The sequence below is a fragment of the Perognathus longimembris genome, chromosome 10, assembly GCF_023159225.1.
Source record: "Perognathus longimembris pacificus isolate PPM17 chromosome 10, ASM2315922v1, whole genome shotgun sequence".
Lineage (NCBI taxonomy): Eukaryota > Metazoa > Chordata > Mammalia > Rodentia > Heteromyidae > Perognathus > Perognathus longimembris.
In genome coordinates, this window is record NC_063170.1 from 19,927,778 (window position 1) to 19,950,513 (window position 22,736).

Genomic DNA, 22,736 nt, shown 5'->3' on the forward strand with positions numbered 1-22,736 from the left:
GTTATTGGGGTGCAACGAGCCCTTCCTGTACATGGGCTGAGAATAACTTCACGGCTTGCCATCTATCTCTGTCATGGTGCTGGGTGGGTGGGGGGTTGTGAGGGTGGAGGAAGTGGGGGTGGAGGTGTGGGTTCCTTGCAGGGGGGACCAGGGTAGGCCCTGGACCCCAGGGCCAGAAATGTCCCTCCCCCAGAGAGGAGGTGACACTGTCCAGCGAGCGCCTGCAATTCCACAGGGATGGTAGACACCAGCAGCACCAGCCAGTAGCTTCTCTACCTTTCAAAGTGCGACTTAGTGGAGCCTCAGCACTGTGAGAACTAGGCATAGCTGTCAACCCTGTTCCATAGACAGGGACTGAGTTCAGAGAGGTGAAGTTACCCACCCAAGGACACATCTCGTGCCTGGAGCCATGGTTGGCCACCTAGGTTTCTGTAAACTGTGGGCAGGCTGTGCACAAGCCTAAGTGAGCTAAGTGTTCAGGGAGGGGGGAAAGGCAGACTGGAATTTGACCTTGAAGAACCTGTGCAGTTTGGACAGAATGACAAGTGCAAGGGACATTTGGGACAGGGCTGGCAGCCTGGCACAGGGTCTCTCCCAGCCTGGCATGGGGCCTCAGCCCTAGGTGGTGGGATGAGTCGGGGGCCATAGCACCTTAAGTACTTTTGGGACTCGGAACCCTAGTGTTGGCTGGGATAGCTGAGAAATGGCCATCCCCTGCCTGCCCTCTGGCTTCTTCTTGGGTTGGGAGGCCATGATGGGGGATATAAAGTCTGATAGCCCAGGGCCCCAGAGGCAGGACTGAGGACACAGAGGAACAGGAAGCTCTTCCTCTGGGACCTACATGAGAGTCCCGCTAGGCCTGGGCGGCTGTGATGGACAGGAAGCCGGCCATTCCTTCCGTGGGCCGGCCGGAGAATGGGCTCTGTGTGCACCACAACAAAAGGCTTTTCTGCCAAATGGAGGGGGAGGAAGAGGCCTGGCCAGCTCGGCCTGAAAGGAGGCTCTATTGGAGACCCAGGGGTCTTGGATCCAAAAATAGGTCTGTCCCCCTCTTGGCAGCCCCAGTAGAGCAAGACTGCCTGCCTGCAGGTTGGTTGATCCACCTGGGTCTGGTCCCAGTGCTGGAGTTTCCCAGATCTGTGACCTTGGCCAAGTCACTGCCTTCTCTGAGCCCGATAAAACGGGAGTGAAGAGCAAGCTGCTGGTCAGCGGGGCCAGAGCATGTGTCCAGCAGCCTCTGTTCATCCCCACACCCTGGCCACCCCTCCAAGACCACCACAGGACCGAGCGAAACCCAGGTGTCAGAGGCTTCGCACCTCCAAGCTGTACAGAGGAGAAAAAAAAAGCTGGAAGGAAATGCCCAGCTGAGGAGTTGTGGCAACACAATGGTTTTCTTTTTGTTTACCTTTAATGCTTTCATTCTCTCTCTTTGGTGGTACCAGGATTGAACTTGGGGCCTCAAACCTTAATTCTTTTACTTGGAGATTAGCAAAATGGGAAGGAGGGGGGAAAAAGATGCAGAAGGAATAGGGGCCCCGGTGAGTTGATGATCACATTCAAGAGCAGAACAAACACATTGTAAACCCCAGTTACCTGCCAGATGGAGGCTGGGAGGCTCATGGTTTGAGGCCAGCCTGAGCAGAAAGCTAGCCTGACCATCTCAAAACCAAGCCAGGTGTGGTCCGTCACACCTGTAATCTCAGCTACAAGGGAGGTATAGGTAGGATACCATATGAGGCCAACACAAGCAAAAGTTTGGAACCCTATCTGAAAAACAACTGCAAAAAGCAAGAGGAGCTGGGGCGTGGCTCAGGTGGTAGAGAGCTTGCCTAACAAGTAGAAAGCCCCGGATTCAAATACAAGTAGTACAAAAAAGAAACTGTTTAGCCAGGAGCTAATGGCTCACACCTGCAATCCTACCTACTCAGGAGTCTGAGATCTGAGGAGTGTGGTTCAAAGCCAGCCTGGGACGGAAAGTCTCTCCAATAAACTACCAAAAAAAAAAAAAAATTAAATCCAGAAGTGGAGCTTCAAGCGGAAGAGTGTTAGCCTTGAGTCAAAAGAAAAGTACCCAGGCCCTGAGTTCAAGCTCCAGGATGGGCATTAAAAAAAAAAAAAAAAGATGAGACTCCTGTGGAATGTGGCTTGGGGTCTCTGGGTTGGGGGAGGCAGGCTCAGCTTTCCACCTCTGTGGAGACCCCCTCACCAGAGGGCCCGGAGAAGACCAGGCAGGGCTCCTCTAATGGCCTGTACCTTCTGTCCTAGGCAGGGGGAAGTGCCTCACATAGGTTCCTGAGGGGCAGAGGCACTCCTCCGGGATGGGTCAGGGCCTCGAGAGCACGCAGAGGCCAGTGGACGTTGCTGTGGCTACGGCGTCCCTGGGCCACAGGCTCTTCCTAAGGCAGACCCCCAAAGGGTGGGGCCCTATTTGGGCCCCTTCAAGGCAAACACAGGCAGCTAGGAGAGCCCTGTGGCTCAGGGTGAGGAGGAGCCACGGTGGGAAGAAGCTGCACAGCCCTGGGTGGGCTTCTGCCCTCTCTCCTTTGCCTCTCTGGCTGTGTCCAAGCCACAGATAATTCCCTGTGTGCTACAGACAGACAGACAGAAGTACATCGAGAGAACTCTACGCAGCAACCTGCCCCCGGTTCAGGAAAGCAGAAACGAACACTCCATGAAGGTGCCACAAAGAAAGGAGATACCTGGGCATAAATAAACAAGAAGGGTAGGACTGACAGAGGACTTGTGTGGCTGGGAGATGGCCAGCCCAGAGCACCAGGTGGGGAGGAGGAGCAGCAAGGAAGGGGGAGGAGCCAGTCAGGCCCAGGGGGTGGAATCAGACCCACTCCTGTAGGGAACGCTTGCAGTAGAGCAGCACGCGGGGCGCACCCTTGCGCTGCAACTGCACCAGCGCATAGGCCAAGCCCAGCACGCACAGCAGCAGCAGCAGAGGTACCAGCACCATGACCACATTCACCGTCCGAGCCACCTCCTCCATCTGCACCACCACTCGGCTGCCCCCATCCTTGTCCTTGTCCTTGTCCCCACCCTCACCAGCCCCACCGCCCACAGTGCCATCAGTGCTGTCACCGTCCACCCCAGGCTGGGCATCCCCGTCGGGGTTGAAAGGTGGACGTGCCACATCGGGCCATCGGGGTCCGGTGTCCACGTGGTCCTGGCAGCCCATGAAATCTCGCAGGATGGACTTGGGGTAGCCAGGCTCCATCCTCAGGCGCTCATTGTCAAATTTCCAGTATTTGGTGCCCTTGTAGAAGTAGGTGTAGGCTGTGGGGACAAACAGGCAGAGTGGCTTCAGGTGTGGCTCAGCCCACCAGCCAGACACTCTCCCAGATTGGGTCTAGCAGAAAGGGCCCCCGGTGTACAGACCCTCCTTGGGACTGAGGCGATTTGTAGCTTAGTAATAGATAGCTTGCTTAACATGCACAGCCCCGGGTTCTAGCATCAAAACAAAAATAAAGCAAAAAGGTAGGCATGGTGGTCCCAGCCTGTAATCCTAGTTACTTGGGAGGTACAGGTGAGAGGAACTTTTGCGACTGTCAAGGTGTAGAACACCTACCAAACAAGGAGCCCTGGGTTCAATCACTAGCATTGCAAAACACAAAACAAACAAACTTCCTTTTCTGAGCAGTTTCCCTGAGCAGTTTGAAATCTGCCTCTTCTCAACTTATGGACTGTGGCTCAGAGAGGGGCAGGTCCAGGGTGACAGGGCGCAGAAGGGACCTGCGGCCTGCTGGTTTAGGGCTGCTATCTGGTAACCTGCTGCCGGGCCCAGGATTAGCTTCTTTCCATCGCGTGGGAGCTGTGTTGGCTGTGCAGCCTGGAGCCCACAGGGAGCTGGGGAGGAACCTGACACTACCTTGGCCTGGCTCTCTGTCCTTGGGCGTCTGGCCTGCCTCCCACTGACACTGAGGAGGGCCAGGTTCAAAGCAAGGGGCGAACTCTGTGCCCTGCTGAGCATGAGATCAGAGCAGCTGCGCAGTGACTTGCCAGGGCACTAGCAAAGCAGGCTCTCCTGAGCCCACACCACCAGAATCAAGACCTTGGGGCTGATGGTTTTTCTTAAATTCACCAGACATCGTGATGGAGAAATAAAAGAGCCATGGCTTGTAGCTCAATTATAATGACAGAGACCAGGCTTCTCTTCCAGGGTAACAAAGGATGCCCTGGGAGGGGGTCCTGCCCATCACACTTAGAGCCACGCACCCCAGACTCAGGACTCTGAGGACTGCTGAGCTGTGTGGGCAGCAGGGCATTCTGAGCATCCAGCTCTGGACGTGAGTCATCCTGAAGCTGGCATTTCACACACACACACACACACACACACACACACACACACACACACCCTCCTCCCAGCCCCTGAGCCCTTTGCTCAAGGTCTCTGTAACAATACAGAGAAGACCAGGGAGGCCTGACAGGGCTGGATACCCCAAGCATACCCAGGCAAGGACTGTCCCCCGTGTGTGTAGGAAAGGCTGGCCTGGTACCTGCATCATTGCTTAAGAAGGCTCCTTTTGGGGAGATGGGGACTCCTTGCCAGACACTGATGGGCTTGGGGTAGCCAGGGTCTCCATGTTGCGTCTCCTCATTGAAGCGCCAGTACCTGTGACCGAAAGCACCAGGCTGTGGACTTACAAGTCTCTCTTGGCTGGGCCCATCTCCCTCATGCAGTGGGCTCTTGCTGCATAGGGTGGTATCTCCTACCTTTAGGGAAGGGGGCACTGCTTACCTATCCTCTTGGAAGAAAAAGGTATGGCCCGTGGGCTCCCACCAGATGGCTGTGTCGATGCGGTCATACGGGATGCCCAGGCCGTAGCTGGTCAGCGGCTGGGGGTAGCCAGGCTCCAGGTTTGCTTCTCGGAAGAGCCAATAGCGGTCACCTGCAGGAGGAATCAGAGAAGAAGGGCTGGGATTGAGGAGTGTGCATGGTGAGGGCAGGCCATGGGAAATGCTCTTCCAGGCCCAAAGACTTGCAAGCTGGGCGCCGGTGGCTCACACCTGTAATCCTAGCTACTCAGGAGGTTGAGGATTATGGTTTGATGTCAGCTCAAGCAAGAAAGTCTGTGAGACTCTCATCTATAATAAACTACCCAGAAAAAGCCAGAAGTGGCACTGTGGCTCAAGTGATAGAGTGCTAGTCTTGAGCAACATAAGCTCAGGGATAATGCCCAGGTCCAGAGTTCAAGCCCCAGGGCCAGCAAAACAAAACAAAAACTTGCCCATCACAACACACACACGCACACAGCACACTTGACCTTCACACACTCAGGACAATACAACACAGCACAGCTCACCTATTTCTACACAGAGGCCACTAACTGATGCCTGACACTACCATGAGCTACACATGGGTCTCTTCCTGGCCTCGGAGATTCAAAGGAACCTTCCTTCTTTCCTCCTTCCCTCCCTTCTTTCCTCCCTCCCTCCCTTCTTTCCTCTTTCCCTCCCTCCCTCCCTTCCTCCCTTTCTTTCTTTCTCTCATCTTCCCTTCTCTCAGGTACTGGGGCTTAGCTTTTTTGCTCAAGGCTAGTGCTCTACAACTTGAACCACAACTCCACTTTCATCTTTGTGCTAGTTAGTCTTGGATAAGAGTCTATATGGACTTTCCTGCCTGGACTGGCTTTGAACAGTGCTCCTCAGATCTCAGCCTCATGAATAGTTAGGATTATATATGTGACCCCTCCTGGTGCCTGACACAACCTGCTTTTAGTGTGAACTGAACCCTGTCTCCAAGGAACTCTGCCTGGAGGCTCAAGCTAGTGGGACTGGAGACCATGGATCCACGAGAGGGCTTCCCCTCAGGCCTTTGTCTCTGCAGACACACTATAAAATTCCTGTCAGTGGCCTCAGGAATCTGGCTAGGAGGACCAGGCTACTCTTAAAACTATGTAGCCCAAGCTAGCCTCAAACTCTCCATACTCCAGCTTCAGTCTCCTCAGTGTTGGCATTCCAGTTGAGAGCAACCAGGCCCAGCCAGGAACCCATTCTTAGGAAGACAAGAGGGAGGATGGAGCCTGTGCAGCCCCAGATCAGCCGACTCTCCACCCTCACCTGGCTGCCAGGCTCTCAACAGCCCCAGGTGTCTCTTCCTCCTAGAGTGAGCCCACGGTGGGGACACAGAACCACACACAAACTATAGGGTTTTACCCACCTCTTCTCTTAAGTCTAGCTGGGCCAGAGATCAGGGCTTGAAGGCTGCCCAGCCCTTCCCCCCACGCCTCTCCCAGCTCACCTTTGAAAAAGGCAAAGCGCCCATCCTGGCGTTCGTAGGCTGCAGTGATGTCACCAGGAAGCCCACGCCAGAAGTGACCAATGGGCATAGGGTAGTTGTCTAGGACTCGGTTGTGCCGGACTCGCCAGAACCAGCGGCCCTGATGGAGGGAGATGGATGTTGGTGGAAAGCTATATGCAAGCTGCCTTGGTGAGGGGAGGCTCCCCCCATACAAGGTGGGGATGGACAGGGGAGGGTCACTAAGGCACCTCACAGTGTGAGGAGAGCCTAGGCAGCCCACCGGAGCCCTCTGGGCTAGAAGCAGGCACTTGGGCTTGCTACATGACCCTTGGCAAGTCCTTTGCCTTTTCTGACTGGTTTACTCCCAGTCTAGGGTCTGATGGCCTCCAGGGGCTGCTGAGGGGAAGGAGGCAGGGTGCCAGGCAGGCAAAGGCCTGGGTGGGCTAAGCAGGAGCTCTCCTGCTCTAAGCCAGTGATTGAGGGAGGCAGCCAGAGGCCTGGGCCACACCTTGAACACGAACATCTCTCCTCGAAGCATGGCCACTGTGTCAAAGTTTCCATCACAGATGTCGGGGCCGTATTGGTCTGGTCGCTCTGTGGCTCGGGGCTGCACAGGGGGCCCTGGCTTGGGTGGCCTGTCTGGTTTCCCTCCTGGAGGTGGTGGCTGTGGGGGTCGAGGGGGCCGCTGGTCTGGCCGGCCTGGTCTTCGGGGTGTCACAGTGGGGAGAGGCCGAGTGGGCTGTGGTTGACCATCTGGGGTGCCTGCAGAACGACGTGTTGTGGGTCAAGAGATGAGAGAATAGGACTGGGGATATAGCCTAGTGGCAAGAGTGCCTGCCTCATATACACGAGGCCCTAGGTTCGATTCCCCAGCACCACATATACAGAAAACGGCCAGAAGCGGCGCTGTGGCTCAAGTGGCAGAGTGCTAGCCTTGAGCGGGAAGAAGCCAGGGACAGTGCTCAGGCTCTGAGTCCAAGGCCCATGACTGGCCAAAAAAAAAAACAAAAAAAAACAAGAGATGAGAGAATAGCCCAATCCCAGAAACCAGGACGAATGAAAAGGTCTCCTACTCAGCATCTGTAGCCCCAGGGCTCCGAGCTGGGAGAGAGCTGGGAGAGAGCTGGGGCACAGCATCAGGTATACATAGGTAAATGCCCCGTCTGCCCACCCACTATCATCCTCAGGGGGTCATGACACCTCCTTTGTGCAACCTCAGTCTCTGCTTTCCCTGGGGAGCTCAGTGTTGGTGCAGATCCCAGGCCTTGACCCTCAGAACTGGGCCTAGGGGCAGTGTTGTGGGAAAGATGGCACCTGGGGACACAGGACATCTGTGGTCTAGAAGGAACATTGCAAAGGCTGAAGAAAAAAAGCCCCATCCAGTGACATGCAGAAAACTCCAAGGACATCCCAGCCTGTCACCATACACTAACATCAACTCAAAATGGATTAAAGACCTCAACGTCTGACCTGAAACTCTGACAGGACAGAGAAGGAGAGACACTAGAACTTATAGGCACAGGCAGGGACTTCCTGAGCAAAGTTCCAGGGGCACAACAGATTGGAGAGACTACACAAATGGGACTACCTTTAAATAAAAAGTTTCTGCACAGCTAAAGACTTAGCTGCTAAACTAGAAAGACAGCCAACCAATTGGGAAAAGATCTTTGCCAGCAATGCACCAGACAAGGCCTAATATCCATCGTCTACAGAGAGTTCAAGAAACTAACCCCTCCCAAACCTAATAAACCAATCACTAAATGGGCAAGGGAGCTAAAGAGAGACTTCACAGAAGAAGAAATAAAAATGGCAAAGAAACACATGAGGAAATGTTCAGCATCCCTGGCAGTAAAGGAAATGCAAATAAAAACAACACTGAGATACCTCCTCACTCCAGTTAGAACGGCCTATACTCTGAACTCAGGCAACAACAAATGCTGGTGGGGGTTTGGAGAAAGAGGAACCCCACTGCATTGCTGGTGGGAATGCAAACTAGTACAACCACTCTGGAAAGCAGTCTGGAGGTTCCTAAAAAAACTAAACATAGACATGCCCTGTGATCCAGCCATACCACTCCTAGGCATCTACCTTGAGCAACAGGAACCAGGATACAACAAGGACACCTGCACTTCCATGTTCATTGCTGTACTATTCACAACAGCCAAGATATGGAAACAACCCAGATGCCCAGCTACAGATGAATGGACCCCAAAAATGTGGTACCTATATATAATGGAATTCTACACAACTATTAGAAATGATAAAATAATGGCATTCGCAGGGAAATGGACAAGACTAGAACAAATCATATTGAGCAAGACAAGCTAAGAGCAGAGGGACAAATGGCGCATGGTCTCCCTGATATGTGGGTGTTAAAATCAAATTACAAAGAGACATGACAAAGCAAAGAGGACCCAAGATACCAATATACAGTGAGAACAAAAAGACAGTCTTGGGGGAAAGACACAACAGTAAGACCCAACACTACTTCATATGCACCTAAAATTGTTTTATTGTTAATGTTCATAGAGTTCAAAAGCACTGTAGACTAGAATGATGATGTCCATCATTGGGAAGGTTTGAAAAAAATGATGAAAGCGGGGGTAGGGGTTGGGAAGGTGGGAGAAAAATGAGGACAGGGGTAGCAAGTATGACAAGAAATGTCCTCACTACCTTAAGTATGTAACTGTAACCCCTAGTAACCCCCTCTGTACATCATCTTCACACACACACACAAACACACGCACGCGCACGCGCACACACACACACACACACACACACACACACACATACACGCACAAAAGCCCCATCACCTGTGTCAGCTACCTGCAGCCGCCATGTGGCTCCGAGTGAGGCCCAGGTGTGGCATCAGCCAGCCCTGGGTTTGAGTCCCAACACCATCAGTTCCTGAGGAACTTGGGCAGCAGCAGAGCCATTCTCACAGGGCTGGGAGGTGAGAGGGGCCGGGAGGGGCCCATTAGTAAATGAAGGCCACTCACCATAGAGCTGCTGGATGCCTCGGAGGTCATCCTCGGGCAGCTGGAAGTTGTCTGTGTCCATCCACTGGTAGAAGGGCGCCATGATGGCACTGGGGTTGCTTGAGTGCTCCAGCCCCAGGGCATGGCCCAACTCATGCACCGCCACCAAGAAGAGGCTGTTTCCTGCGATGGGCAGGCAGCACAGTCACTCTGGGTTCGTCTAGGACCTGGCCCCCACTCTGGGTGGAGGCTGATCCAAACTCCTGCCCTTGCTTCTGACTTTAGCCCATGTGAGAAATGGGTACAACTAACCCTTGTTTTCCCACCTTCCCTTGGGAGGACAACAGACTGAGGCCAAGTTCAGGGCTCCAGTGACCTGAACAGGGGACATGCTCCCCTCCTGAGCTAGTAACTCCTAAGCCCACTTGCAGGGGCTGGGCCCTGCTCCAGCGCTGCCTGCCTGCCCTGCCCCTACCCTAGCCAGCTGTCCTTACCATGCAGGTCAGTGCTGGAGTAAGTCCAGGGTTCATCTGCGTCAAAATGGGTGTCCCCACCTAGGCCAGGGCCGGGGAAATAGGCATGGGCCAGAAAGCCACCTGTGCCATCAAATGGTGAGCTGTCACCGTGGAAGCCAGAGGCAAAGAGTACCATGATGTCAGCCTCCTTCTGCCTCCGCAGCTGGATGTCATCGTAGGGCACCTCCTCGAAGGCCAGGGGTGTGGCCTGCTCCCACACTCGGAAAGCTCTGCGTACCGCCTCCAGCGAGTGGTACCAGCCCAGCTTCTCTGTGTAGTTCTGGATGCTGCAGGTAGGGTGGAGGGGAGATGTGAGTGGATGCATGGCTCCCAGGCTATGATCCGCTCTGTCCACTGCTAGCATGTTCTCTGGCAGCACGCTAGGCCATCGCTACCAACTGTAACTGTACTTTGATGTGAACTAGAACTTGTCAAACCCCATAGCTCATTAAAAGATCACTAAGTAGGCTTGCACTGGGGCAGACAAGTTGATTTTAAGAAAGGCAGGAAGTAAATGAAAGTAGAGGCAGGCTAGGGAAAAGCCTAGGAGATGGGGTACAGATGGCAGAGGTTTGGGAACTAGGCCATGGAGTTCCAAATGCTAACCTGGGTTTTCTCTGGGACTGAATGCAAGTGACTTAAGTTTCTGAATTTGTTTCTTCAGCTGCAAGACAGAGGACAGGGAGTGGTAATTTCTCTAGGGGTCCCTATGAGGATTAAACGAAATGCAGCCTGAAGGCCAGGTGGCCCAGAGTCTGCCCAGGATGAGCTCAAGTCAGAAATGAGCTGCAGACAGAAAATGTGAAGGGCCATTTGGCTGGCTGGGCCATGAAATCATTCCAGGACATGAGATCCATGATCCATGAGATCCAAATGATCAAAGAACTGGGGATTTTGTTGTTGTTGTTGTTGTTATTTTGAAACAGGGTCTCGGTATGTAGCCCATGCTGACTTTGAACTCACAAAAATCCTCCTGCTTCAACTTCCTGGTAGGACTACAGATATGCATCACTGTGCCTGCTCTTTCTTAGGAGATGGAGCTCAGGGAAGGGCTGTGCGGGGAAGCAAGCTGGAAGGGAACTGCTGGGGACCACCATGGTGGGCTGCAGACTCTTTGTGCTCAAGGATTAAGCAGAATAGAAGCTTGCTGCCTGACACTTAATGGATACCTGAACCCACACCTGGCTTTACACTGTCACAGGAGCTCAGAGGGTCTAGCCTACAGCTCACACTACTGAGGAGACTGCAGCTGGACACACCAGCACGGGAACAGATGGGACCATGTACAATGGGTCCCCGGTGGTGGGTTGCTGGGAGAGGAAGCCTGGGGCTCAGCCCTGAGTTAGGTAGGTTAGCTCCCTGGGGCAATTGTTACCTGAAGGTCAGGTGGCGGTTGTTCCACTTCCTCCCAGTGAGGGCATAGCGTTTCCGCCGCCTTCGCAGATTGGCTTTCACATGCACCCCGAACTGGTCTGGCACCCCACAGCGGGGCCGCTTCATCCACCTGGGCCATGGGTGTGGAGGGGTGAGTTTGGAGCCTCCCCAACACGCTTGCTATGGCTCCACCTCTTCCAGGCCGTCCATCTCCTTCTGGCCCCCACCCCCCTAAGGCACCACCACAGGCATGTGGTGGGGAGACTCTCAGTGTGAGCTGCAGCAAAATGGGCACAAGGGTCTTGTGCTAGAAGACAGGGACCAGAGTGGCTCCATAAGGCACCACCCAGGCACTGGAGAGGTGCTCTTGAGGCCTCCTGTCCCTGGTTTGCCACACTCTGTTTCTCAAGGCCTCATCACCTCCATCAGAATCAGAGCAAGGCTTTGCAGGCCAGGGCTTATGTACTGGGCTTGCCTGTGGCAGACATCACTAATCAATCACCTACACACTTCACTGCCAACCCTGGATTCTGCCTCCGGAGCTTTCTCACCATAGGCTTTAGGCAACCAATCAGAACTGGCATGGAGGGCCAAATCATTTCTTATCTAGGCCACTCTTTTTCTGGAAATACCACACACTGAGCCCTCCTGAAAGCAGGCCATTGGGAGAGCAGGTGTTGTGGGGGTCCAGGAGGGAGCGGGTTGGAGGGACTCACTCCTTGGTCTCTTCATCCAGCACACCCGTGACGGGGATCCCATAGAAGCGTTGCATCTCTGCAAGGGCGGAGGCCAGGATCTGGGCCGAGCGCATGGTGGACATGTGGCGACTGGGCTGGGGCAGGTAGCCATAGAGCCGCAGCCAGTTCTGCAAAGAAGCATCATCCTATCAGCCAGTCCTGGCGTGAATATCTCCAAATAGGCGCAGCTGGCCTCAACCAACCTTCACCACCTCAACTCTCAGCCTGGCAGAGCTGCCATCATTTCCTGCCTGGGCCCATGTGAGCCTCTGTACTGTTCTCACCCAAGAGGAGAAAAAAAGGCTTTTTCAAGGCAGGTTTGCTCAGTCCTCTGCTTAGAATCCTTAAGGTCCTCCCAGCTTAGAGAAAGAGCCCATTCTTTAGGCGGTACTGGTCCCTCACTACCTCATTCTGCCTTAGCTTTTCTGACCTCACTCCTCCAGCCATCAAGCTAGGCCTCAGCTTCAGGCCCTTTGCACTAGATGTTCCCATTGTCTATTGCCTCTTATTCTTTCAAGTCTTTGCTTCAACATTTCCTCATGGGTCTAGAAAAGGTCCTACCTTCTGCCCTTTGTCTCCAGGGCCTGCACTTATCTGACATATAACGTTCTCCACTTTGCCAGGTGCTGGTGGTTCATGCCTATAATCCTAGCTGTTGCAAACTGCCGCAAGTGCCTTGTCCCGCGGTGGCTGGAAGCAAAGCAATGAGGGAGACCGGACCGTGGAACTGGTTTCAGGATACCAGGGGACCTGCTGCGTGCAGTCAGCAACAGATCCAGAGGGTCCCGTGAACAGGGCTTTTTATTATCAAACAGGAGAGTATGCACTAGGGCCATTCTCAGCCTTCTGAGAGTCACAGAATGGCCTTCCAATTCTCTTTGGCCGACCTCATTGTTCTGCATTTACAAGTTCCCACACCTAGCTACTCAGGAGGCTGAGATCTGAGGATAATGGTTCGAAGCCAGTTCAGGCAGGCAAGTCTGTGAAACTCTTATCTCCAATTAACTACTCAGGGAAAGCCAGAAATGGTGTCATGACTCAAGTGTTAAGAGTGCTAGCCTAGAGCACAAAGAGGCTCAGGGACAGTTCCCAGGCCCTGAGTTCAAGTCCCAGAATCAGCAAAAACAAAACAAAACCCAAAAGGACAAAAACAAAAATCCACTTGGGTAATTATGGTCCGCTACCCCCATTAGGACAAAGCTAGGTCCATGAGAACAGTCTATAGCAGGGTCCCTCATGACTACACTGGCCCCTTCAGAGGAAATCCCTATGGCTTCAAGCACCCTGTTGAGGAACCTCAAGGGTTCAGAATCTCTGGAGATTCTGGCCTCTCACCAAGTAGGAAAACCAGCCCCTTGGCATTGCTAGCAGAAGACCCTGACATTTCCAGGAGGAAGGAGATAGGCTCAGGTACCATCCAGGCCCAAGAGGATGGGACAAGGGCCTAAGGCCCAGTCCTTGCTCTGCTGCAAACTCTTTGGTGTGTCTGGGCCTCAGTTTCCTCATCTTCCCAACAAGGATGACTGTGAGATGTGGGGGACACAGCATCTAGCTCATAATGGGGATGTGCATCTTCTCGCAGAGCTTGCTGGGCAAGTCTTAGTCACTGTCCATCCATTAGCCAGTCTGTCCATCTACCTGCTATATCCATTCTTCCTGACAGTGCTTTTGAGCACCCTACCCACACCAGGTAACATGCCAGCTGGGAGTTGAGGGAAACAGAGCCAAAGTATGCTGCCCTCTAGGGCTTATGGGGCCCACAGAGGAGACTTTAAGCTTCACAAGTCTTGGAGCAGATGAGTTACTTACAGCCACAGCTCCGAGAGCCTGGCTAAGCAATGGTAAGAAGGAGCTTTTGGTCCTGCCCGCCTCGTGCCCTTCAGGCTAAGAACATGGCGTTCATGTGGGAAGTGGGGAACAGAAGCCAGAGGCTGCTAAGGGCCTTTGGCCACATGCAAGCTTGTCCTTCCTACCTTTCTTGCTCACTGGAAGGCCTTCCCTAAGTGATTCTGAGAGACCTGAGGCAAGGTTAAAGCTAGACTTAGTGGCTGCCCTGGGCGGGGCCAATGCCCACACATCTGCTGGCCGCCAACTGTCACATCCAGCTCCTCCGGCGCTTGCTTCCTCTGTGTGCCTGCCCAGTCCATGTCATCCCAGCCATGCCTGGGCATGACGGGCAGAGAGTTGCTGGGCTAGTCATAGATGGGGTGTGCAGCCACCACTCAGAGGCCTCTCAGGGGCTGGGAGGCAGACGCAGAGCAGCAAGGCAGAGGTTTGATGCTGAGATGACCACAGAAAGTCGGGCAAGCTGGACCTGGCTACCTTGGAGATGTGACTCCATACTTCTACGCTTTAGCCCGACATCACAAAGAGGCTGATTAGGGCCTGATGCAATCCTAGGAAAGTGCCTAATACATGTACAAATGGCAGAGCCAGGGATCTGTTTGATTGTCTCTAGAGCTGGCAGATTTCTGCCTCTATCAATAAGACTGAAAGATCCCCTGGACTGGCCAGGCTCCAATAGAGCCATTGCACAAGACAGCTGGAGAGGAGCAGCCCCTGGCCCTCCCTCCCCTCTCCTAGCCCTCTGTGGGGGCTGGCCTTGTCTTTCTTAAGCCCTGAATCTCTTACACCATCCCCCCTCCCGTCCCTATGATGGGTGGTTGTGGGCCCACCACCCCCCTTGTGGTGTTCCTGCTGTGTGGGGAGGCCAGAGGGCATGCCCACAGGCTTGGCCAGCTCTTGGCAAAAGACATCCAGCAGGAGGTGGGGGAGGGGGCCAGCCACCGACAGATGAGGGCACCTCTACGTCACCTATTTGCATAAGGTAAAAATATCTTGGGAGCAGCAATCACAGGCCACCCGAGGGGCTGATTAGCCTGTCTGCCGAACTACAGGGGAGGGGGCAGGGAGGGACCTGTCTGCAGCAAAGAGCTCCAGGGACCAGCAAAAGGACAGGCCAGGGCCAGCTCAGGGGCCCCAGGAAGACCCCAAGGGGGTGTGGACCCTCCTTTGCACAGACAAGCAGGCTTTGAGTCCCCAGGAAGCATGCTGGTGACAAGTGTCTGTGGGCTCTGTGCTGGGTGAGGAGGGAGCTGAGGGCCTCTGGTATCCTCAGTGGTGGGCGGGGGTGGGAGGCAGGGCAGAACAGTGGCCTTGGCACAGACTGCACATGCCTCTGATGCCATGGTGAAGCTCAATTCCACCAAACATGTGCTCAGGGTGGCTGAATGCCAAGTGCCAATAAATCTGCCAGGCGGCTGCAGACACGACCCATAGGGTTGTGGGCTTTCCCCTCCCATTCCTGCCTGTCTACCCAGTGGTCAGTGTGAGCTCAGGCATGGGAGCCATGCTGGTGAGATGCAGCTGGGCGTGGGCTGGCACAGGGGCAGGGCAAAGGACAGGGACAAACGAGGTTGTGACCAGCCAGTCCCAGAGAGGGGGAGGGGAGGCCGTGTTTCGCTATTGTACCTGGCTGCAAAAACTGCCCCTTTTCATGTCACATAGGTAAAGCATGCTTCTCAAGTGGGGAAACTGAGGCTGGGGGGGTCAGTAAGGGGCAGAAGAGTAGGAAGAGACTGAACCAGGGCAGGTTGGCCCCTGGCCCATGAGATGAGAGGAGGAAAGGGAGCTCTGGGGCCACCAGGCCCCTCCCACCTGGGGTGGGCTGCTGAAGGAGAGGCAGGCAATTTCTTTCTTGAGCTCCAGACCCCATCCTTCAGTAAGTACCTACTGACACTCTATTCAATACTCACCACGCTCCCTGAGAGGATGGTAAAAGCATCCTCATTACACAGACAGCAAGGTTCAAAGATGGTGAATTGTCCACTGAGGGTCACACAGCCCATCTAGACTAGAACCAAACCAGTCACCCTAGGCTGTTTCTGAAGTGCCACTCAGGCTTCTCCTAGCCTGGGGCCAGGACAATGGGGGAGGGTACCTAATTCTCTCTGGCTGGGTCTGGGCACTGAGCCACCCCAACCCTCTCCCAAGACTGCTGAGACAGTACTGGACAAGGCAGGCCTGCAGGGAGAGCTGGTCCGAGAGATCAATATCGCACCATAAGCACCTGTGGGGGCAGGGCAAGGGGCCAGCTCCTCTAGGCCCCTTAGCAGCCCCTGGGTGATGAGTGCAGGCTCTGCTCTGCCTCTCACCTAAGCGCCCTCTGCAAGCAGAGACCTGGGCAGGTTTGCTCAGTTACGCACAAAAGGGAAGGCCACCAGTGATGGACCCTCTCCAGACTCATCATGGCCATGTAAGGGCCATACCATGCCACCCCCTACCTCATAGGGCCATACCTGCTGTGGAGGGCTTATAGGCCAAGGCTCTGCTCGCGCACCCATGCTGGCAACAGCAGAGGCTGGAAGCAATCCACCCTCCCCCCACCACACACACACCAAGGGTCCCAGAGTGCTCCCAGGCTTACTCAGAGACTTCTAAAGCCATCAGCAGAGCTAGAGTCACTCTGAGGTCTCCCAAACCAGAGCTGGGCCAGGGATTCATCCAGCCTAACCTGCTCCATGTGGAGCAGAACCGCCCTGGAAAGCTCTTCCTCAGTCAGAGCTGTCTGTCTACCTACCAGACCTCTGGGAAATGGACTGTGACGAAGACAACTCTGCACCTCAACTCCTTTTCTTCTCTGCAAACGGGGTCACCAAGGGCAGGACTAAAAGCCCGCATGACAACTAGGCCCAGGAAGGGGGAATGAACGAGTCACCCATCCTCCTGGCTTGTGTTCTCTGCCCTTTAAGACAGCAGGGTCCACAGGGAAGGGGCTGCCTTAGGCCTGGATCTGTCTGCCATTAAGTGTGTAAATAGCTTTCCAGGTGGGGGCGGGGACTCCGGGTGGAGGGGACACCCAGCCAGGGAAGCAGGAAGGAGGCATCCGCCCAGGCCCGCCTCTCACCACCACTCCCTGCCTTAACCTGGAGGAAAACAAATGAGTCCTTTGGCCAGTGGGTGGGCAGGGGTGGGGCGAGAAGGGGCTGCTTCTGCCAAGAGTTTCCAAGCTGGCTGGGGGCCAGGCTTTGGGGTTTCACCTGGACTTCCCTCTGCAGGTGAGGACTCCTAACAGGGCTGCCCACAGGGCAGGCCTGGGTGCCGGTGGGTGGGGGCCAGGCTCCCACAGCTCAGGTGGTTCTGGCCTTACACTGAAACCCTCCTTTTCACTGGGCTCAGGCCCAGCAGGCTCCTGCCAGAAAGCAGAAGGGTGGGTCACCATGGTTTGAACTGGCAGCCTTTAACCCAGCCTGGTGTGTGAAGCTTCCAAATAAACCTGACTGACCTGGATTCAAATCCCACCTCTTTAGTCCCATATACACAGAATCTTCTTGGTTGCCTTAGCTTTTTTTTTGTGTGTGTGTGTGCCAGTCTTAGGGCTCAGGACTGTTCCTGGGCTTTATTTATTTATGTTTGCTCAAGGTTAGCCCTCTACCACTTGAACCACAGTTCTATCTCCAGCTTCTCTTTCTATCTATCTACTCATCCATCTATCCATCCATGGTGGTTAATTGGGCTTTCTTGCCCAGGCTAGCTTGGAGCCTCACTACTCAGATCTCAACCTCCTGAGTAGCTAGGAGCCTGTAATACCTATTTTTCAAGGGCTTCCTATATACCCAATGCTGGCACTTGAAGGTATGGAATAGAGTTGGGATCTTCACACCTACATGATACAGTTGTTTCTGGGGAATGGACAAGGCAATGCCTAGAATTACAGGTCAGACCTGGAGAGCTGATGGAGACTCGCTTCCAGGCTTGAAAGCTCTGGCAGCTCAACCAGAATGGTACCTCTAGGAGTTGGCTCATGGCTGTACCTAGGTCCTCGTGCATCTATCCTGTCTATCCTGACCCTTGAGGAGATGATGTTGGGCCTTCTGCTCATTCCTCCTGCTCCTTCAAGGGGAACAGGGTTTGGTAAGTTGCACTGTGCTATGTTCCCCTGCGTCAGGCCCAGCTTACATGCATCTACCCCTCTTTTTAAAAATTATATTTTGTTATCTTTACTCAGTTCCTCTTGCTGCAAAATATGTCCCTTTCTTTTGAGGGCCCAGGCCCGTGGCTGTTGCATATCCAGCCATCCCCAGTTCCAATGTCCTGAGAAGCAGCACCTAGAAGACTTTGATTCCACATCCTTCATGGGTGTCTTGTCCAGCCAGAAGGTGCCCATGGTGTACCTCAGCTGCCCTCAGGGGTGCTAGGACCTTGCAATTATCTTTGGGTTCTCCCAGGATGCATTTTTTAATGAGCAGGGTCCCGTGTCCCGGCCTCTCTCTGCTTCTGCTCAGAGCACACATCTGTAACCTAAAGCAGAGCTGGCTGTCTAGGGTTTTCCCTGTCTGACCACTTATGGTTTCACTTGAGATGCTACCAAAGATGTTACTTTGTTCTGAGCTAGGAGGCAGTGATGCTCCCACAGGGACCACCATACCTAGCCTCAGCCAGAAACTAAGCTCACAGGTAGGCAGAGGTGGCAATAGCAAGAGACATCTAGATCAAACAACAAGGGGGCATGGAGGTACTTTTCTGTGCCCACAGCGTGGTTGGCTGGGTGGCAGCTGCTGGCTTTTGGAGGAAGACGTCTTACTGGGGTAGGGGTGGAGGGGTGGATGTATTTACCTGTGGTTTTATGTCCACATTCAGGGATATCTTTTAAAAGCTCCCTGCTCCTTGGGTAGGGCAAAAGTGGTGTATGTGTTGAGAGGTGACAGTGGTCAAGATATGGGCCTGCCCATATTCCCAGAGCAAAGCACAGGGTGGCAGCTGGTGGGGCCAATAGGACACCCCAAACCCAGAGACAAGGAGAGGGATGGAATGGAAGGCCTGGCCCCAACAGACCCCAGTTGTCTTAACAGAGAACATGGTGCTGGGTGCTGGTGGCTCACACCTGTAATCCAAGTAACTTAGAAGCGTGAGATCTGAGGATTGCAGTTCAAAGCCAGCATGGGCAGGAAAGTTCATGAGACTCCAATTAAGCACACACACAAAAAGCTGGAAGTGGAGCTGTGGCTCAAGTGTTAGAGCGCTAGCCTTGAGCAAAAACGCCCAGGGACAGAGAGTCCATAGGCCCTAAGTTCAAATCCCAGGACAGGCACAAAAAAACCCTCAAAATACCAAAACAACCCAGAGTGGGGCTTGTGTGTCAGCAGCAAAGAGAGCTGAGAAGATTCAGTCTCAGTGGGTCCCAGGAATGCCGCCCTGCCTCGATCCTTCCCCTCAGGGGCTTCTGCACTTTCTTCTCAATAGTTAAGAAAGAGTATTAATGGGCTGGGGATATAGCCTAGTGGCAAGAGTGCCTGCCTCGGATACACGAGGCCCTAGGTTCGATTCCCCAGCACCACATATGCAGAAAACGGCCAGAAGCGGCGCTGTGGCTCAAGTGGCAGAGTGCTAGCCTTGAGCAAAAAGAAGCCAGGGACAGTGCTCAGGCCCTGAGTCCAAGGCCCAGGACTGGCCAAAAAAAAAAAAAAAAAAAAAAAAGAGTATTAACACCAGAGGACAGGAGGCCCCAGCGACCACCAGAGAAATGCTGTGGAGATGGATACACTGAAAAGCTGGGGGCTGTGGCTCTCCAGTCAGCTCCTGAAGGTCAAAGTAAGAACTCATGCTGAGCCCACAGCTCCTTTTGCACATCTCTCTCAGTGGCCAGCTATGGGCAGAAAGTCATTTGGGTCTGTTCCAGGGAAGTGGGTGTGTTTGTGCCTTGGTGCTGGTGGCACCACACCTGTGAACTCTAGCAGCCTGAGTCACCACCATAGGGCAGGCTGAGAGCCTGAAGTTATGCCTAGGGGACAGGAAAGGAAGGGGTGGGGAGAGACTGAGCTCTGATGTAAACCAAAGGTACTTAAGTTGGCCAAGTACCATAAGCGGGACAGAGACCTGCTTGCCCATTTGGCCACAGTGGCTGGAGACTGGGCTCTGACATCCAGGAAGGGGAGATCAGGCAGAGTAGCTCTGGCTGGACCTCTGTAGGCTAGGCTTGGAAGGCTGCGGGTGTGCCTGCCCTCTCCTGGTACAGGCCAGCCTCCCTGGTTCCTTATCATGGCCAGGGCAAAACAGAGAGACAGGGATTGGCCTTGGTTCAGTGGCCAAAGTGTTCTAAGAAGGTCCTGGTCATGAGCTGACTGGGGGCCAGTTGTGGCCGCTCTGGGGTGGGGTCCTCGTGCAGGAGGCTTTCTGGGCTTGGTATAGCTGGACCTAGGAATGTCTGAAAAGATGGACTAGGCCATTGACCCTTTGGGCCCAGATCTGGCCAGATGGATAGGCCTCCCTGAGCAATACACACACCAACGCTAACTCTAGGACTCAGAACAGCTCAGCCTATCTCCAGCACCTTATCCACTGTAATTTCTAATCTCATCACCCCCAGTCCACAGCCAAGGCCCAACCCAAACTGTCTCCCTTGAGCAAAGCTCCATACAGACAGAATGCTTAGCCAAGACCGCCACAGGCTTAGGGCCCTGGCCTATGGCCTCAATGCTATCAGGGTTCTCTTTCCTGGAGGTGCTGAGCTATGGGGACTTCCTCAGTTGAGAGGAGGTGTGTGTAGGAGAGTGATAGAATTGAAGCAAAAGGAAGAGCGGGAAGGTCCTCGAACCCCAGGTCCAGCACCTCAGCCTCTGCCTAGTACCTTCAGAGGCCCACTCACAATGCGTAGACACAGACTAGACTGGTCGGTTACTGCTCCTGCGTGGCGTTGTCACCCCTAAACAGACGACGAACTCCTTAAAGGGTGAGTTTTTAGCACTTCTATCCAATGTTATTTGACCCCCACACCCGTGCTTGGAGCACAGGCAATTCCTATAAGCAGAAGCCCTATAAGCTTCTGTCTGTTGCCTGAGTGAACTGGAGGGGTGGTGGGTGACTAGGGCTGGGCTAGGCTCCTGAGGCCTGCTCTAGGAGGAAGAGCAGAGCAGGTGGGGAATTGGTTGGGAGGTGTGACAGGAGCCTAGGAGGAATTCCCTGCCCTTTCCTCCTATCTTATATTGAAGCAGGGTGGAGAAGGGGCAGGTTTCAATTGGAAAAATTTCTCAGACTGGGGAGGTGGGGAAGCCGCTGGAGCTGGGAGGGAGCTCGAGCCTGACTGCAAATAGAAACAGCCCTGGCTGGGCCCGCAGCCCGGGCAGCCCAAGGGCACCCAGGCCGGAGCCTACCGGAGCCAGGCGCAGAGGCAGCTCCAGAGCGGTCCAGGGTCCTTACTCCCCGTCCAGTCCTCTCATCTACTGGGCAGGGAGCAGGGCCTTAGAAAGTCGGCAAAGAACGGACCCTGTGTTTGCTCTGCGGCTGTGGAGCTGGCGCTGGGGGTGTACCCCATGGAGGCGCTGGTGGGTGATGGTCCCTCGTGGGACCAAAAGAAAGAGGCGTGGAGTCTACTCTCGCCCGGCCTGGGCGTGGGAGCGCCGGTGGGAAGAAGTGTGGCCTCGGAGGAAGGGAGATAAGGTTTCTCCCTTGGGCCCTATCCGAGCGTGGGGAGGCTTCCGCGCAAGAACGCAACAAAGTCGCCAAAGCGCCTCTGCAACCCGAATCTGGGGCCCGGCGGGTCCCCCCGCCCCCCGCCGCCCCGCGTCCTGGCCCGCGGCGCCACGCACGGTGTCCCCCGGCGAAGGGCTACCTAAGCGGGAGGGCTGCCCAGTCCCCGCCGCGCCCGAGCGCCCCCACCGCAGCCCCCTCTCCACTCGCCGAGAGCGCCGGGCGAGGTCAGCGGGGCTCTCGAGGAATCAATCGGCTGCGGGAGAAGGGAGGAAGGACCGGAGTCCAGGGTTGGGGGCGGCGGAAGCTGCTCCCGGGACTCAGGCTGGGCGGGTCGGTGCCGGGACAGCTGCAGGGTGGAGGGCGAGCGCGAGCCCCGTGCCCTCCGGGGGCTGGGAAGCGGGGCGCTGCGGAGCGCGGGCTCGGGAGGGCGCCGGCCGGCTCCTTTCTTCCCGATCCTTCTCCCCCACCAACTCCCATCTAGAGCAGGGGGCGCGGCTGCCGTCCCCCCCCCAGGGGTCCCCAGCGAGTGCGTGGGGCAGGGGTCCTCACCTCCGCGTGGACTTCGGCGTCCTCCGCCGCGGTGCGGCGGCTCAGGCAGCCCAGAAGCACCAGTAGCAGCGGCAGCAGCCGGGGCCGCGCCGCCGCCTCGCGGCCGCCTCGGAAGCCGCCCGGCCGTCCGGGCGCGCCGCGATCGCTCCCCATGCTCCCGGCTGCGCTCGAGGGTCGCTCGCTCGCGGACACCGGGTCCCCACGCTCGTCTGGGAAACTTGCTTCGGTCCCGGGTTCCCGGCCCGGAGGGCGCACGGAGGACCTCAGGCTCCGGGTCCCCGCAGGAACCGCTCAGGTAGCCTCGGCAAATCCCTCAGCCCGAGGAGGAGCGGGCAGGGCAGGTCCGGGCGCGCGGAGCTCGCCCGCGGGAGAGGGGCCCGGCCGCGGCTGCCCACCGCAGAGCCCCTCGGTCTCGGCGCCCGGCGCAACTCCGGAGCCTTTGTCTGGCTCAGCGCTCCGGCCGCCCGGTCCCGCGGCGCCCCCTGCGCGCCCAGCTCCCTCTGTCCATGCCCAGGGCCGGGCGCTGCCCGGAGCGTGCGCCTCCCGCCCCGGGACTCCGCTCGCCGCTCGGCCCAGCCGGGCCTGGGTCCCCAGGCAGTGCTGGGAGGAGCGCAGGGGACCGGCCCCGGAGAGCGAGCGCTCGAGCGAGCCCGAGCCAGGGAGCCGGCGCCCGACGTCCCCGGCGAGTTCGGCGCGGCTCCGGGCGCTCCCAGCCTTCCTCCCCGCTCCTCGCGGCCGCCGCGGCTCTTAAAGGGCCAGTGCGCTCGCAGCGCGCGGACCCGAGCGGGGGCTGGGGGCGGGACTCTAACCCAAGTCTCGCTGGTAGCAGGTGCGGGCAGTGGGGTTGCCCGGGCAGGTGGGTGGTCCT

General features: G+C 55.7%; 1 protein-coding gene across 1 annotated transcript; it reads right to left on the reverse strand.

Moving 5' to 3' along the window:
* Nucleotides 1–1,995: 1,995 nt before the first annotated feature.
* On the reverse strand, nucleotides 1,996–22,679 carry Mmp15 (matrix metallopeptidase 15). The gene is made up of 10 exons (XM_048355479.1): nucleotides 21,869–22,679; nucleotides 11,831–11,979; nucleotides 11,116–11,244; nucleotides 9,720–10,027; nucleotides 9,247–9,408; nucleotides 6,756–7,009; nucleotides 6,248–6,386; nucleotides 4,745–4,895; nucleotides 4,503–4,618; nucleotides 1,996–3,282 (listed from the first exon to the last, which is right to left on the reverse strand). The coding sequence occupies exons 1-10, from the start codon at nucleotides 22,019–22,021 to the stop codon at nucleotides 2,834–2,836; spliced, it is 2,010 nt and encodes a 669-aa protein (XP_048211436.1). The 5' UTR covers nucleotides 22,022–22,679; the 3' UTR covers nucleotides 1,996–2,833.
* Between the last annotated feature and the right edge of the window lie 57 nt (nucleotides 22,680–22,736).